This window comes from Heterocephalus glaber, unplaced genomic scaffold (assembly GCF_053883595.1).
Source record: "Heterocephalus glaber isolate CG9 unplaced genomic scaffold, H.glaber_assembly_v1.0 deba00001689, whole genome shotgun sequence".
NCBI classification, from domain to species: domain Eukaryota; kingdom Metazoa; phylum Chordata; class Mammalia; order Rodentia; family Bathyergidae; genus Heterocephalus; species Heterocephalus glaber.
In genome coordinates, this window is record NW_028258414.1 from 10,244,014 (window position 1) to 10,260,973 (window position 16,960).

Here is a 16,960-nt window from a genome sequence, read left to right on the forward strand (position 1 = left end):
GCACTTATTTTAAATTGTCAACTATTCATCAGGAGATAGATGAAAACCCCTCTGCCTTCTTAGATCATTTACAGGTGGCACTGATGAAATATACAGTCCTAGCTCCTGATTCAATAGGACATATTAAAGACAAATTTATTACCCACTTAGCCTTAGATATTAGGAAAAAAAAACTATAAAAGATGGCTTTTGCTCCAGATAGCTCACTTGATACTTTAGTGACAATTGCCTCCTCAGTTTTTTGGTTGTTTTTTTTTTGGTACCGGGGATGGAACTTGGGTCCTTTCGCTTTTGAGGCAGGCAGCAGAACCACTGAACTAAATCCCAGCCCCTCCTCTGTATTTTATAATTGAGACCAGGAGAAAGCCAAAGGGAAAAAACAAAGGAACCAAAACCAAATGTCTGCCTTGGTTGTGACCTTAAAAGGCATAGACCCTAAGTCTGATTTTCTGGGCTCCAAGAAGAGCTTGATGACTAAACTTAACTGCTACCACTGAGGAAAACCAGGCCATTTTAGGAGGGACTGTGATAAGAACCATCATGACAAGAAGCTCCCTGAGCCATGCCTTGATTTCAAAGGTGACCACTGGAAGTCAGACAGTCCTCTTAGGTGAAGGCCCCTGAGCTCAGACCCATCTTGCCAGCTGGTCCAGCCAGAGTGAAGGGCCCTGGGGCACTCTGCTTTCTCCCTCTGGCCGAACTGTCATCTCCACAGAGGAGCCCTGGCTAATCATGAGTATAGAGAGAAAAGAAACCAGCCTATTGCTAGACACTGGCACATGTCTTTTGGTCCTTCTTTTCAACCCTGGCCTTCCTTCCATCTGTCATTCCTCAGTGAAAGGAGTCACTGGAGAAGAGTTAACTCACTGTTTCTCACAACCCTTAGGCTGTAACTGGGATAGCTTTCTTTTTATACATTCCTTTTTAGTTATGCCTGAAGGTTCAGTTCCTCTCCTGGGGAGAGATATTTTGTCTTGTTTAAATACTGTAGTTTTTCCTAAGTCACAGTCTTGCAATATGTAGGTAATGTACTCTTGTGTGTCCCCTCAGAAGAGCTCTCTAGCCAAGGCACACGTGCTCTGCTGAATTTTCTAGCAGACAGAGGTTGTACAGTCTCTAGGTCTAAGGCACAACTTTGCAGCCCTGAGGTAAAATACTTGGGCCTTATCATATCTAAGGGAACCTGAAGGCTGAGGGAAGAAAATATTAAACCAATATTTTCCTTCCTGCAGCCCAAGACTTCAAAACAGCTAAGGAAATTCCTAGGAATTACAGGCTTTTGTCACCTTTGGATGACAGATATGGTGAGATTACAGCTCTATCACCTTATAAAGAAAACCCCAAAGGCAGATACATCAGACACTTAAAAGCTCCTCAATTGCTCCTGGTACTAGAGCTCAACTAGCAGAATCATAGCTCTGATGAGGGCTTCAGCACTCAGTGAAGGACAGAAAGTCAATATTTGTACTGATGATGATTACAAATGGTTAACCCTCACTATAGGACACCTTAGTAGAAAAGTCCCCTTATGCTGGGAACAGAGAAATCACTCTTATTCTCATTGGCTTAACTCTACTAAATACTTGGGTTAGACACGGCCAACCAGTGTATGCACACAATAACTTTACGGTCCAAGACTGGTTTGCAACAAACTGGTCTAATTGCCCTGCAATTAGATGGGAAGCCCCCAGTGGCTCCCATTGGTCCGGTGAAACCAATTTGTGGCCCTGGCTAACCCCTGTTTGGATAGGGAGATGCAACTGGGATTTGGGTGGTTACAAGGCAGGAGTCTCAAAAGTATCAGCAAACCTGTAAACTTACCCAGTCTGTGACATCAATGGTATAGAAGTGTCTTTCACTGGTATGATCATTTGGCTTCTGTTTGTATCCCTTCCCTAGGATTAGAGGATGTCATGCAGTACATAGAAGCCTTGACTAACTATACTCAACAGGCCTTAAAGGATGCCTTGACCTGTCTCTCTCTCCTGAATGAAAAAGTAAAATTAATGAGGCAAGCAGTCCTCCAAAATCGGATGGCATTAGACATTCTAACAGGGGAGTACTTTTGCAATTGTAAAAGCTGAATGTTGTGTGCACATTCCTGATACTTCTGCTGATATCTTGATGATAGTTCAAGATATTAAACAACAGATTAATGCCACGGCGATTCTGAAATTCCCTGGACCTTCTCCTTACCCTCTCTGTGAGAGGTTATTACTGGCTCTTCTCGGTGGAAACTTTTGTCGGTTGTATTCATAATAATCCTGTTGATCTTGTTATTTGGTCCGTGCATACATAATTGTTTCTTCGGCCTTGTCTCCTGTAGACTTAAAGCTATACCGCTATCCAAGACAGGAACCCTTGGCATCTATCGAGGGCCTTCAGATAAACTCTGTGGAGTATTTCTGCCGATCACAACTAGGACCCCCTTCAGGCAGAAGTAGCCGGAATGGTCATTGCTCCTTGCCCCCTCATGGCAGTTAGGGGTACCTCTTCAGAGGGGGGAATACTATAGACAGTTAAGTTAGGTAGAACCGTTATAGGCAGTCAGACAGGGATAGGCCCTTGAAGAAGTTAGTGCAGGAGCTGAGAACACATAACAACTGTGGGTGGAGGTGCATTAGTTGAAGTGAAGCATCATTGGAAGTGAACCTCCTGCCTCAGCCTCCCAAGTGCTAGGATTGTAAGCATGCACCAACACACCCGGCTATTTATTTATTTGTTTATTTATTTTAGTATTGAGGATCAAACTTGGGACCTTGCACTTGTGAGGCAGGTATGGAACCACTGAGCTAAATCCCCCACCCTACACGCAGCTAATTAAACTGTGAAGTGAAGTTGGCCTCTGGGCATGGTGGCATGGTGGCAATGACTATAATCACAGCCTGGAAGTTTGAGACCACCCTACATAGTGAGTTCAAAACCAGCCTGGATTAAATACCAAGAACAATAAAAAATTTTAAAAAGTAGAGACAGCAGATGAAATCTCCTTGCATGCCTGTGAAGAAACAGAAGCCAAAAGATAGCAAAGGAGGCAATTCATTCAAATGGCATCTGCCGAGCTCCTGTCCAGTGTCACGTATGTTCTGAGTGCTGGGGACACAGTGACAACAAGCTGGCTCTGAACTCTGTCCTTGTAGCATCTACTCTCAGATGCATGTCAGCACGAAGTAAACAAATGAGTGGAGGAAATAATTATAAACTGTAATAAGTGCCATGAGAAACCCCCAGAATGCTGCATCCATTGGTATGCAAAATATACTATAAAAATAGGGCTGGGGATGCAGTTCAGTGTGAAAGCCTTGGGGTTTATCCCCAGTACTGCAAAAACAACGGCAGCAATGACAAAATGAGTTTAAAAATACAAAGAAAGAATCTGGCCGGGTGTGGAGGCGGACGCCTGTAGTCTCAGCATTCAGGAGGCTGAGGCAGGAGGATCACCACAAGTTTGAGACCAGCCTGGGCTACATAGTGAGTGCAAGTTCAGGCTGAACTATATAGCCAGACCGTGAAGAGAGAGAGAGAGAGAGAGAGAGAGAGAGAGAGAGAGAGAGAGAGAGAGAGAGCGAGAAATTTTAATTTTATTTAAACTTTTCTAATCCTGTTCCCTTCTCTTTTTTTTGAGATAGGTCTTGCTATGTAGTTCAAGCTGGCTTTGAACTCACTGTGTAGTCCAGGCTGGCCTTAAACTAGAGGTGGTCCTCCTGCCTCAGCCTCCCAAATGCTGGGACTACAGGCGTGCACCACCATACCTGGCCTTAAATATCTTATTTTGAGTCAGGGTCTTGATAAGTTGCTCAGAATGGCCTTGAACTTGCAATCCTCCTGCCTCAGCTTCTGGGGTAGGGGGCATTACAGGAGTGTATCACCACAGCAAGCTCACTTTTCTTTATGGTTGACACTGTTTATGTCCTATTTAAGAAATCTCTGTCTACTTCAAGGTCATGAAGATAATCTGTTTTATCTCATGCAGATTTGTTATATTTTATGTGCAGATTTATTCTTCATCTGGGATTTCTCTGTATGATTAGAAATGAATGGAGTTCAGGATTCATTTTTGTTAACTGGTATCCCTTTGACCCACATGTCTTATTGAAAAGATCATCCTTTCCCCTGGAGTCTCTGGACTCTTTCCTCAGCCCATTGTTCTATTTATCTTTGTGCCGATATCGAATAATTTAATTATTTTCAATTTATAATAAGTCTTGATAGTCAGCATCAGGGCTCTAGTTACATTGTTCCCTTCAGGGTTGTACTTGCTATTTCATCTCTGTAAAATGTTGGAATCTATTTACTGTACTAAGGTTTTGTTTTCTTAGCACTGGGGATTGAGCCCAGGGTCCTCTGTCATATCTTAGCCTCCTACTACACTTGGATATCAGGTGTACCCTGCCTCTCCTAGCTTCTTTTTAAACTATAGGTCTTGCCAGGTGTGTGGTAGTGCACACCTGTAATCCCAGCACTCTGAAGGCTGAGGCAAGAAGATTGCTGCAAGTTGGAGGCCAGCCTGGGCCACATAGTGAGTTCAAGGCCAGTCTAAACTACATAGTGAGATCCTGTTTCAAAACAAACAAACAAACAAACAAACAAGAAAGGTAGAGACGTAGCTTAGTGTGAATCTCCAGTACGTATTGTACAGCAGAACCCAAAAGAAAACAAATCAAAAAATTCCTCCAAATTCAAGAGTTCCTACCATTCCCTTCTCAGGTTTGATGATTCACTCGCACAACTCATAGAACTCAGGGGAGCACTTGATTTATGTTCACCAGTTTATTATGGAGGCTTTTGAGGAACAGAGGCCCAGAGGTTTGAAGAGGCAGGAAGGAGGGTGCCAGAGCTCCGGGGCCCCCCTCCATCTTCCCCAGCACTTCCACAAGCTTACTACTTTGGACCCTCTTTGAGTCTCTGGGGGAAGACTTTGGAACCCCACTCCCAGCTTCCTTCTCTCCCTGGAGGTGGCAGGTGAGGGTTCCTACCCTCTAATCTTTTTATGTGTATGTGTGTGTGGGTGGGGTAGCCACCACCCCAAACTATCTGGAGGCTCCAGCCTGCCTCACTCGTTAGCATGAACTCTGGGATGACTGAATCTATGAACGTGCATAACAAACCACGCTCCTGTAGGAAACTGCAAGGGTTTTAGGTGTTCTGTGCCAAGAATCAGGGAGGAAGACCAAATACACCTTTTTTTTAGAGGTGGGGGGTTATCTGGGATCGAACTCAGGAACTTGCACTTTTGAGGCAGGCGCCAGAACCACTGAGCTAAATCCTCGGGCCCCAAATACACTTTGTAATGATACCAAGAAGACAAAGGTGACAAGGATCACGTTTGGTAGTCCTCCCAGAGTCCAGGTTTGAGGCTATGACAGACTGGAATAGGCTGATGGGTGTGAGGACGCAGAGAAATTGACAGGCTTGTAGAGGCAGGCAGCTGAGCTGGCTGATGGATTGGATGTGGCAATGTAGGAGAGGAATCGAGGATGTTTTCCAGCTTTTTGTCTTGGACAATTGAATGAATAATGGTGTCAGCCAGTGAGTATATTGGGGAAGGAGCAAATTTGGGGTAAAATCTCTTTGATGAATATGAGACATGGAGTAGGGATATTAAGTAGCCAATTGGATTTGTGAATCTAGGTTTTTGGTGAAGTGGTCTAAGCTGGAGAGATTTTAAGGTCATAATGATATAGGGTGTACAATTATAGGGATGATACAGGACCTCCAAATGACATAAGGGAAATATTATACTGTAACTCCCAACCTATTAGATGTCTAATATGCTGAGTTTGTGTTCTCTAAAATTGAAGAATAAATCCTAGGAACAACAGAGGTTAAGAGGAGGAAATATTTATTGAGGGAAAGATAGCTTCTGTGTAAGAGAGACAGAAGGGGACTCAAAAAGTTGGTGGCTCGAAAAGTGAGTTGCCTGGGGCCCCCACTTCTCAAGGGAGTTTTATGGAGCAAAATCACGAGATAAGGTGGGTATTAGGTGGGAGAAACCTATAGTCAACGAATAAGATTACAAGTATGGTCACTTAGGTATTATCGAGCCAATGGAAAATCACAAGGTGGGTATGAGGTGGGACAGAACTATGGTCAACCAATAAGATTATGAGTATAGTCTCTTAGGTAATATTGATTAAATGGGGATCAAATGGGGAAGCAAGTCACACAGCAAGCATACTTTGAACAAGGATTTTCTGGGAAGGAATGGGATAGGGAGGTTTTGGTCCCCCCACCAAGGTGATTGATGCCTATTTAGAATATCAATCACTGCTGTTCATCCCTAGGGGAAGTATATGGGTGTAGTCATTTTTCCTTGTCCTGAAGCTTGACCTTCAACCAATGTGTCTCCAGACACAGTTGTAATATGTTCTTCTGCATTGACTCCAGGGCCAGCCCTGTCTGTCTATAATATTTTAACTAACTTAGCTGTTTATAATAATTTTATAAAGTCAAGGAATTGAATGAAGCCAGGTGTGGTGGCGCACACCTGCAATCCAAGGACTCTGGAGGCTGAGGCAGGAGGATGCAGGCCTGGGCTACATAGTGAATTCAAGATCAGCCTGAACTACATGGTAAGATCCTGTCTCAAAAAAACAAAACAAAAAACCCAAACAAAGAGTTGAATATCACTTAGGAATTGCATAATAGAGAACAAGTACTGAGCCCTAGAGCCTGCCAACATTTAAAGATTTAGCCAAGGGCCAGGGATTTAGCTCAGTGGTTCCAATGCCTGCCTTGCAAGCACAAGGTACCAAGTTCGATCACCGGTACCAAAAAACAACAACAACAAAATAAAGATTTAGTCAAAGAGGAAAAAATCAGCAGAGGATATTGGAAACGAGGCCCTGGAGAAAACAGTATTTTTAGGACACTGTTATGTGGAATAAAGTTCAGGGGGAAATGTTGCAAGAGGAAAGAAGGGGGTCAACTGTTAGCAGTTCCCTGAGGTCAATTCTGATTAGACTAGGGAATTGATAATTGGTTTTGGAAACTCGAGATGATTAGTAATCTCAGTAAGTGATCACCACCAAAGGAAGCCAAAGCTGTATCAGGGTAGGTTGAGAGGTGAATAGGAAGAGGGGGAGCGGGAACAAGTCCCCGAGAGCGAAGAAAAATCTTTTTGAGAATTTATGCAGACCGCAGAGAAAGAGGGCAGTTGTTGGCGGTGATCTTGGAATCCAGGGTAGGGGCACATTTAGATCAGAGGGATTTCAGGATGTTTATATGGTGATGAGAATGATCCAACAGAGGGGGAAAAACTAATTGTGTTGGAGAGTAAGGTAATTGTAAGAGTCACCTCTTTAGGAATGTGGGAGTGAAAGGAATCTAGGTCACCCTGGTAGAGGGGCTGGCCTTCTGGGAGATGGGGACACTGCACAGTAAGTTAAGTGTCACTGAGCAGATAAGAGCTGGCTTTTTTCTTTTTGATAGAGGGTGTGGTTCAGACTGGCCTTGAACTTACTATGTAGCTCAGGTTGGCCTTGAACTCTCAGCGATTCTCCTGCTTCAGCCTCCCCAGTGCTGGCAGTACAGGTGTGTGCCACCATGCCTGGCAAGAGCAGTTTTGATGAAGACAAGGTAAGTGAATTCATGTCTGATACCTTCCATTTTTCTCCATGAACTGTAAGGCAGTTGATCAGTATAAAAAGCAGGGGCTGAGTCAGAGGTATGGGATTTTAAGAGACCAAAAAGTATGAAATATCTTTCATCAAGTCTACGTATATATAAATGAACTGGAGAAAGTCCTTCCAGGATCAAGCACATCTCCTCCCAAATCTTTTTTTCTTTCATTGGACCTTTTGCTCCCTCCTGCTATTCATCACCGTTTATGATTGTATTTTTATCAGATCATTGTGCGCCTCCCCCCCCCCCCCAATTGGAGAGGGACAGGAGGGCAGGGACCTTGTCCCATTTCTCAGTGCACAGGGGCAACAGGTAATCACTAAATAAGTACTTGATGGATCAAAGACGTTCATGGACAGAGGTCTTCAGGATTTCATCTTTTTTTTCTCCCGGGGATCGGGCTCAGGACCTTGCGCTTTCGAGGCAAGCGCGGTGCCACTGAGGTAAATCCCCGTCCCCAGAAATTCATCTGTTAAGCAGTAACAGGGCAGTTTTCCTCTTCGAGCTTTCATCTGGGAGTTTATGCCACGGGAATGGCCTCTCCCTTGCCGACCTCATCGCGTTATCCTGAGGATCGATGCCAACAACCCTGGAACTGCTTCACGTGCTCCTTCCACGTCACGGGTCGTTACTTTCGGCCCACCCGGGGCCTCGCAGGTGGCAGGCGTCCCAACGCCCCGCTGGTTGGGGGAGGGGACGGTATTGTCTCCCGGACCGCGACCACGAAGCTTTGCCGAAAGGTTCTGCGGGTCGCGAGGGGGCGGGGCGCAGGCCAGCGTCCCTCCAGCCGGGGCCCTTCCCCGGAGGCGCTGGCGGCCGAGAATGGGGGTGGGGAAGCCGACGGGGGAGTAACTGTCAAACCTCTCCGCTTGGCGCCATTATTTAAATGGTACGTGCCCATCTCGCAGCTGTGCGTGCCCGGGGCGGAGCTCGGCGCGCCAGGAGCGGGGCGGAGGCCGGGGGCGGGCCGACGGGGCAGTGGGGCGGGGCGGGGCGGGGCGGGGCGGGGCGGGGCCAGGCCGACCAGAGGGGCGGGTCTGGCGGCGGCCCCCGGCGAGGTCCAGTGCGCTTGCGCTGACAGACGCAAGATGGCGGACAGTGCGGAACTAAAGGTAAAGCGCAGCTCGAATTCACTTCTAATATTCGGCCGCGAAGATGGCACCGCTGGTGCTGGGGGGGATGGGTCCGACCCTGGGGGGCCGCTCGGGCCTGGCTCAACCGGGGCCTGGAGTTGTAGGGAGGAGAGGCGAGCCCGTCACAAGCTGAGGGGGCCTGGCTGCGGCGGGCCGCGGGCCCCGGGTGTCTTGGGGGCGCTGACGGGTCGTCCCCGGCGTGTTATTGTTGTGGGCGCCCCTGGCGGGGGTGGCGGGGGAGGAGAGAGCCAGCCGACAGTCGGGGCTCGGCTGTCCCCGAGGCCCGGCTTCCTCACCTTGCCGCCTGCCTCCCCGCCCTCCCCCCCCCCATGGGGCGCAGGGGCTGGGGGCAGGGTGTTCTCGGAGGGGGTATCGGAAAAGCTTCCCGCCGCCGCTTCCTCTTCCTTCTTCGCGGTCCCGGGCTCCTGTCAGGCGGTCGCCTTGGACCCCCGGGAACTTGGCTCCGGCCGCCCCGCCCCTCCGCGGATCCCTGGCGCCCCCGCCCCAGGCCGGGCTCTCCCGGCTTCCCGCCTGTCACTGGAGGCGCCCGGGGTGCCCCGCTCGTGGGAAGCGCGATCCTGGGGCGCCGGGGAGGGGAGGCGGGGGAGCAGCTCTGGTAAAGTTTAGCGAGCCTCGGGTTTCGGCCGAGGGGCAGCGGGGGAGTCTGCCTAAGGCGGGACGTTACTCTTTCTCTGTGATCCTGACCGCCGGGGAAGAAAACCCCTCGAAGAGTATTTGCAAGCAGTGGTGGGCGGTGGGATGCAGCTAGAATCTCTGTCCTCTCGCGCTGGCTGGGGTGGAGGGTGAGAGGAGCCTTGGGGGTGTCTGCACACACCATGATGGCGATGCTATAGCTGATGGAGGTGAATGGTTCGTGTTTATATCCCCCTGTTGCCTTTTGTTTGTAGGGACATCTTGCTGGCCATGTTGGTTTGGACGAAATTCAGACCCTCTAGCCCTACTCCAAACCCCAATAAATAGAACGTTCCTCGGTTCCTCTCAACTGTACCAATTACTCACGCCTCATGAAATTAGATGAAAGGGTGCCCCCTTTCCCCCGCTTTTTCTCCCACCCCGGTCTTTTACCTGATGATGGCTTCTTTACCGAAAGAGATATACCACTACACAAGCAGTTGGGGGAGGAGGGGGTGGAACCCTTATGATTGGATTGTGACAGATTGGGCTCCGCTTGAATAATTTTGGTTTAGTAGCAAGCAGTTCTTAACTAACGCATATTATTTCAAGGCTCTGAATGCGTTATTCCCTTCTCAGAGGCTTCCTGTGTGTGAACCAAGCAGCTGGTTGTATCCCAATCCAGAGAACTGACATCCCTGTCACTGTAGAGACTGGGACATACAATTGTAAATCTTTGGGGGGGGGTGTATAAATTTTTGTAATTAACTTCTAGAAAAACCAAACACCAGGCTCGTTTCTGGAGAGTTTTTCTATGTAAAAGCCTTCCTGAAAGATTGTTTTCCCTGGTAACTTTGTTAACATTCCAAGATTTGTATATTAAGGTATTGGCTTTTAGTGTCATCCTTTCAAATTTACTTCTGATTACAAATTTATTAAGACAGATTTAAAACAGTTTTTCCCCCTCAGTTTCAGATTATTGACTGAAATGAGAAAACCTCAGGAATTTGAATATTTGGAGATAATTAACTTGTAAAGTAAAAAGTACACAACTTTAGAATACATGTTTGCTATAGTTTCTCTTTTAAAATGCAGTCACTGTGTTGCTGTGATCTTTGTCTTCTAATATTTATTTTGCTAGGAGTCCTTTTGAATGATAGCTAATCAGTTCTATTATACATGGACCATAGAATAAAGCTGAAAAGCTTGTGGGGGCTATATTGTCACTCTTGATGCTGTCCAAAGAAACTAGTATGGAAAGCCCATGCTGGGAGATTTCCTTCTTTGTTCTTTCTCATTTTAAGAAAGTGCCTTTGGGGATTGCTGAGATTCCTGGTGTGAATCTTGTTAGGTAAAGTTTCTCTTTACAAAAATGAGCCAGTATTGGATAAATACCAAATACTTTGGGGGGAGAAATGTTATTTTTCTAAAATTGGTTTCCTTTTTTGCCGTCTCCAAAATCTAGTTCAGTTTTTCCGGAGTAGTTATTTTCCACTTTTATATTCCTGCTGTATGATTTAAAAAAATTATAATGACTGTTTTGACAGGTTGGTATGTCATTGTGTGTGCCTGAGACTTTGAGGAACTGTGATAAATCTCTTAGGTGGTGATAGCCATGTTAAAAATTTGTTAATACTTCATTTACCATTCTTTTTTTGGGGAAGGTGATTTCAGAAGCACCTACAGTTATTAGGAGTGTGCATATATAATTTTTTGTGAAGTTTGGAAGATACTCCATTCAGAAGTATTTTCTCAGGGTGTTCTGTTTGTAATTTTTGGAGGTAAATAGCATACATCCTTTAAGGTTGGAAAAATCACAGTAGGAACAAAAAACTTAAAATTTTTTTAAAGTTTTAAATGAAAGCTTTGAGTAAATACACTGACTTTATCGTAGTTCATAGCCCACATTTCATTTTGCTCTGTGTTTTATTCATAAGTATTTTGCTAATGACCCTTTTAGTGAATCCTTTTAAATCTATAACAGATCTGCAAAGATCAGATGGAAAACCAGATCTTTATCCCCAGTTGGAATAGTACAAGCTATGATGCTTTAAGATATTGCCAATAAAAATTAGATTGTGAGTCATAAATATCAAAATGATTCTTCTGTGCACATTTGTTTATGAAAACTTTAATTTTTCATTAAAGGAATACTCATAAATGACATTTGTGAGAGTGTGGAGGGTGGGTATTTTATTACCTTTAGAAAGTTAAAAGCAGGAGAGTGTGATGATCAGATGATCTTGGTAGTTAATCTGTGAAGTTGTCATGTAGTGCCTTGTAAAATACTTTCTTCTTAAAGTTTTTATATAGTAAAACTCAAACCAAGCATGGCATGGGTGTGTGTGTGTGTGTGTGTGTGTGTGTGTGTGTGTGTGTGTGCGCGCATGCGAGCGTGCATGCGTGCATGCCTGCCTGCCTGTCTGCCTACCTACCTACCTGTAATCCCAGCATTCAAGGAGGCTGAGACAGACGGACCACAAATTGGAGCCCAACCTGGGCAATTGAGGGATTTAGTGAGTCCTTGTCTCCAAAAAATAAAGGGCTGGTGATGTAGCTCAGTGGTACAGTGCTTACCTGTCATGTTCTAGGCTGTGGGTTCAATCTTCAGTACCATAAAAATAAACAAAACTCAGACCAAGTTAAATTGCAATTTTAACTCGAGAACTGTGGACGGGAAGTTCATTTTAATGGAGTAAATAATGGAATTCAAATGGAAGAGAAACCGTACTTTTAAAAGTACTGTATAAGCTTGTCAGTAAATTCTGTTGTCTACTCTGTTTCTTTATTTTCAAGAAATAACCACTTAGTTTTGATTTTTGTGGTGTAATTTGTCTGCAAGTAAGTCTGACAATTTATTTGTGGGTTTGATTTTAATTTCCATAACTTGCTTTTGTCGAGTGCCATATTTAGATGTCTTTTGTTTTATGTCACTCATTTTGTGAACAGTATTTAAAAACAATTTATAAAACACTTGAGTTTTTAAGTATTTCATTCAATTGTTTTGAAATACTGCCTTCTTTTCCTCTGTGGTTTTCTCCTGGGCAACTGCATTGTCTTTCTCTTCAAAGAGTGTCTTGTAATCCCTGTTGATTGCAGTAGTGCTTAGTGTCCATTACAGAGCTGATTAACCTTGGGTTTCTCCTGGTGCATGCCATGGACATGCTGCTCCAGGGTTCTTGCTGAGGCTTTTGAATTCAGTGTAGTTGGTGCCCTTTCCTGCTGGTAACTAGGAATAAGAAAATAAAATGGCTTGTGGTTGTAGTAGGAACAGGGAAGAAATACCCAAATTTCAAGCAAAAAATGTTCATGATGGTTAAAAATGAAACGAAAACCCTAATTTATTGCTTTGTAGAATTGATTGTAGTGTTTTGTAAAATATTTGACTCCGGTGTTACGTCTCTTTTTTTGTTTGAATGATAATAATATCTTATATCATGTTATCTCATTTGATCTTTTCAACAATTCTTTCAGCTAGGAAAGTAATATAGTACAATAACTCCCTTTTATAGATAAAGTAAACCTAAAAAGGTTAAGTGATTAACCCAAGGTCATACAAATAAGATTTGAATTTAGGTCTTGTGGTTTCAAAACTCTTTACTGCAGGACTCCCTAAAGGTGCCATGAGTTGCAGTGACAGTCCTGGAGTCCTCCAGGGTACCTAGCTCACAAGGAATCCCAGTTGTGTTTTTGTTAACACTTTCCTTTCATTCTATGCCTGGGCGTTTTTGGATATTCCTTAGGCTTTTTGCAGGCTGCCTTCCAAAAAGTTCAGAGATAGCTGGAAATCATACATGTTAATTTTTGCAAATACTATTTTTGCTTGGGAAAAATTTAAGAGAATACTGAAAAGATAGAATAAACAGCACCTATAATTGCAGTATTAAGAAATATTGTGGTTAACATCTGGGTGTCCATTTAGGTATTCTGTGTCTGAGTTTTTGTGTACTTGCAAACAAGGATCACAACATTTAAAAATTTTGTTTTTCAGGAACTCATTATGTTGGGACCGGGGATTTAGCTCTAGTGATTCTGCTGCCTGCCTGGAAAGCCCAAGATCCTGAGTTCGATCCCTGGTACCGCAAAAAAAAAGAACTCATGTAGACCAGGCTGGCCTTGAACTTTCAGTGATCCTCCTGGCTCAGTCTTCTGAGTGCTGGAATTACAGATGTGTGGCACCATGCCCAGAACAGCATTTTAAAATTTATAATAGTTTCTTTTCACGATGTCTTTCCAGTTTAGAATATATAGATTATAGGATCATTTGAATGGTTACATTTTATTGTAATCAGTCAATATCATTTGACAGATTATTTCATTTTTTGTTTTTGCTGTTTTTTGAGGTTATTGAGGATTGAACCCAAGGCCTTGCAAAGGCTAAGCCTATGATATGCCGCTGAGCTATACTCCCAGACCTTCCTCTACTATTTTTTTTTTTTTTGGTACCAGGGGTAGAATTCTTCTCTGCTATTTTGAACCATGCCTTGACAGATAACCTGTTTTTTTGGTTTTTTTTTAATTTTTTTTTGGTACTGGGGATCGAACTCTGGTCCTTGCACTTGTACAGCAGGCAGCGAAACCGCTGAGCTAAATCCCCGGCCCGACAGATAGCCTTGTATAAAACATTGTAAATGTTTTATTTAACTAAATATGTTATATGACAGACTTTTCATGCTTTAGAGTGACATAAATGGTTTTCTGACTCAGGTATTGTAAATGAATTAAATTAGTTATTCTTGGTTTATTCATCATTTTACCTTTATTTCTATTTCTTATAATCATTAAGATTACTAAATGATTTCAGAGGAAGATTTCACAAAATGTAATGAAACATTTGATCCAGTATGAAATATATATATGACTTATTTTCAGTACGTTTAGTTTTGGAAACTGTATCTCAATAGTCATACATTTTAACTTTTTGTGCCTTGTTTTTTATTTTATTTTTTGGAGGTAACTGGAGATTGAACCCTGGGTCTTCACAATGAACCTTTTTTTTTTCTGGTACCCGGGATCAAACTCAGGACCTTGTGCTTTTGAGGCAGGTGAGGCGCCACTGATCTTAATCTCAGGCCCGAACCTTTTAGAGACAGGGTCTCTGAATTGCCCAGGCAGGACTCAAATTTGTGAACTTCTTGCCTCAGCCTCCTGAGTGCTGAGATTGTGCCTTGTTCAGATGTTTATCAGTTTTTAACACCACCCCGCCATATACATACTGAGGATTGAACCCAGGGCACTTGTACCCCCACAGCTTTTTTTTATTTTTTTATTTTTTTGAGAAAGGACCTAAGTTGCTCAGGCTGGACTTGAATTTCAGATCCTCCTGCTTCAGCCTCCTACAGTGGTAGGATTATGTGCTACCATGCCTAGCTTTAACTGGCCTTTTAAAACTAAATTGAACATTAATATAGAGAAAGTAGAAATGAAAATTTGTTGTACTCATTTTTAATTTCAAAGAAGTGTTGCCATGGTATTAAATTGGTAGGTAACATTGTTTGAGGAGCTGGTTTTAGAAAGGTTGCATAGGCACTGAAAATATTTTTCTATTTTAAGGAGGAACCTTTATGGGTTAAACCAATGAATAAATCCATATGTGAATTACGAATACTATTTGTACTGCCTTGCAAGCACAAGGACCAGAGTTCGATCTTCGGTATGAAAAAAAAAAAGAATACTATTTGGACAGTATCTAAAAAGTGCCATACTATGGAAGGAAGAGTTGAAGGTATAAATGGATCATACTCTAAATTTGATTTGTTGAAATTTGCTTTCATGTAAATCTGCATTTATTTAGCAGATTTTATCATGAAGTTTTTTTCTTTTTGGTGTGTGGGTGGTACTGGGGATTGAACCCATGGGTTCTCTACTACTGAGCTACATTATTGACCCTTATTTTATTTTATTTTATTTTATTTTATTTTATTTTATTGTGGTACTGGGGATTGAACCCAGGGCCTTCACACTGAGCTAAATCCTCACCCCATTTAAAAATTTTTTTTTAATTTTTTGGTACCAGGGATCGAACTCAGGTCCTTGCGCTTGTGGATTTAAAATTTTTTTTAAATTTTGAGACAGAGTTTCACAAGTTGCCCAGGCTAGCCTTGAATTTGAGGTCCTCTTGGCTCAGCTTGTGGAGTAGCTGAGGTTACAGTTGTGGGCCACCATGCCCGGCTAGGCTTTTTAAAAAAAACAGTAGGCAGTAGAAAAGGGTTTATTATTATTTTCTTCTATATTGTTTTAAAAAATTTATTTATTTTTTGAGGCAGGGTCTCCCTATGTGTTTCAGAAGGCGAGTGCTGGGATTACAGGTGTGTGCCACCACCCCTGGCACTTCTATATTGTTTTTGTGGTCCTGAGGATTGCATTCAGGGAAGTGCTGAACTATATGCCCAACCCTCCCCTCCCCTTCTCTCCCCTCTCCTCCCCTTCTCTCCCCTCTCCTCCCCTTTCCTTCCCTCCACTCTTCTTTCCTCTTCTTTCTTACTTTCTTTTTTGGTACTGGGGATGGAATTTAGGGCCTTCACACTGAGTGCATCCCTAGTGCTTGTTTTTTATTTTGAAATAAGGTCTCACAGAGTCACCAGGTTGCCCAAGGTTGGCTTTAACTTGCAGACCTTTGTCTTCATCTTCCTAGAATCTGGGATTAGGGGCCTGTACCACAGTCCTCAGCTTTATATTTTATTTTGAGACAAGGTCTGGCTAAATTACTAGGGTGGCTTTGAACTTGGAGTTCTCCTGCCTCAGCCTCTCAATAACCGGGATTATCAGTGTGTAACATCATGGGTGGCAAGTTTTATAGTACTTGATTTGCCTTTTACCATCAATTTCAGAAACAGAAATATAACCCATGACTTACAATTTTTCTATTTTAAGATGATAGGAAAGTGATACACAGTCAATAGAAACCATCTTCATATTTTGAATCTTGATCTTTCCCTAGGCCAGTAATCTGTGGCACTGTACTTTTCTTTTCTTTTTTTTTTTTTTTAGGTTAAGAGTAGGAATTTTTACTGAAGGAGAGACAGCTTCTGAGAGAGACTGGAGAGGACTGGGAAAGTGAGTTGCCCTACACTGTACTCTTGTGATGCTGAGCAGAGGCAGCAGCTGCAGCTCCTAGTCAGCCACAGTCACAAGACAGTGGGGTGAACAGCTGCTCCTGAGTTGCTAAGCTGTGATGTGTAGTAGGTCAGGTGTATTAAATACATTTCACCTTACAAAGAGTTTATCAGGACATGGCTCTATTGTAAGTTGAGTATTTGTGCTATTCATTGTCATTGTGCCTTTTGCTATTACTGCTAGATGTTTGTGACTCTACTTCCCCTTCCATGTTCAGAAATTATGGAACTCTCACAGCTTGATTACCTTTACTTTTGGTTTCACTGGTGTTACACAAAAACGTAATTGTCCAGAATCTTCCCCTCAGAATTTTCTTTGCCTTGAATTTTTAAAGTTCATCAAAATGAAGAAAGCCATCTTTTCTTTACTGCTTTTCCTTAGGTCAAGGAAACAAATAAACTTTCTTTTTTTGAGACAGGATCTCACAATGTAGTTCAGGCTGGCCTTCAACTGAC

The 16,960-nt window shown here is 43.4% G+C and overlaps 1 protein-coding gene across 5 annotated transcripts in view; it reads left to right on the top strand.

Moving 5' to 3' along the window:
- The first annotated feature begins 8,402 nt into the window (after positions 1-8,402).
- Positions 8,403-16,960, top strand: part of Pias1 (protein inhibitor of activated STAT 1) — a 144,096-nt gene continuing 135,538 nt past the window's right edge. Inside the window, exon 1 of one of the 5 annotated variants that reach the window (XM_021236903.2) lies at positions 8,403-8,512. In XM_021236903.2, the coding sequence (XP_021092562.1) occupies positions 8,510-8,512 (3 nt within the window). In that variant the 5' untranslated portion in view covers positions 8,403-8,509. Of the gene's footprint in view, positions 8,513-8,672; positions 8,736-16,397; positions 16,446-16,960 lie in introns of those variants that run through there. The other 4 variants (XM_004855588.4, NM_001303302.1, XM_087198865.1 and 1 more) reach the window with 4 other exon arrangements.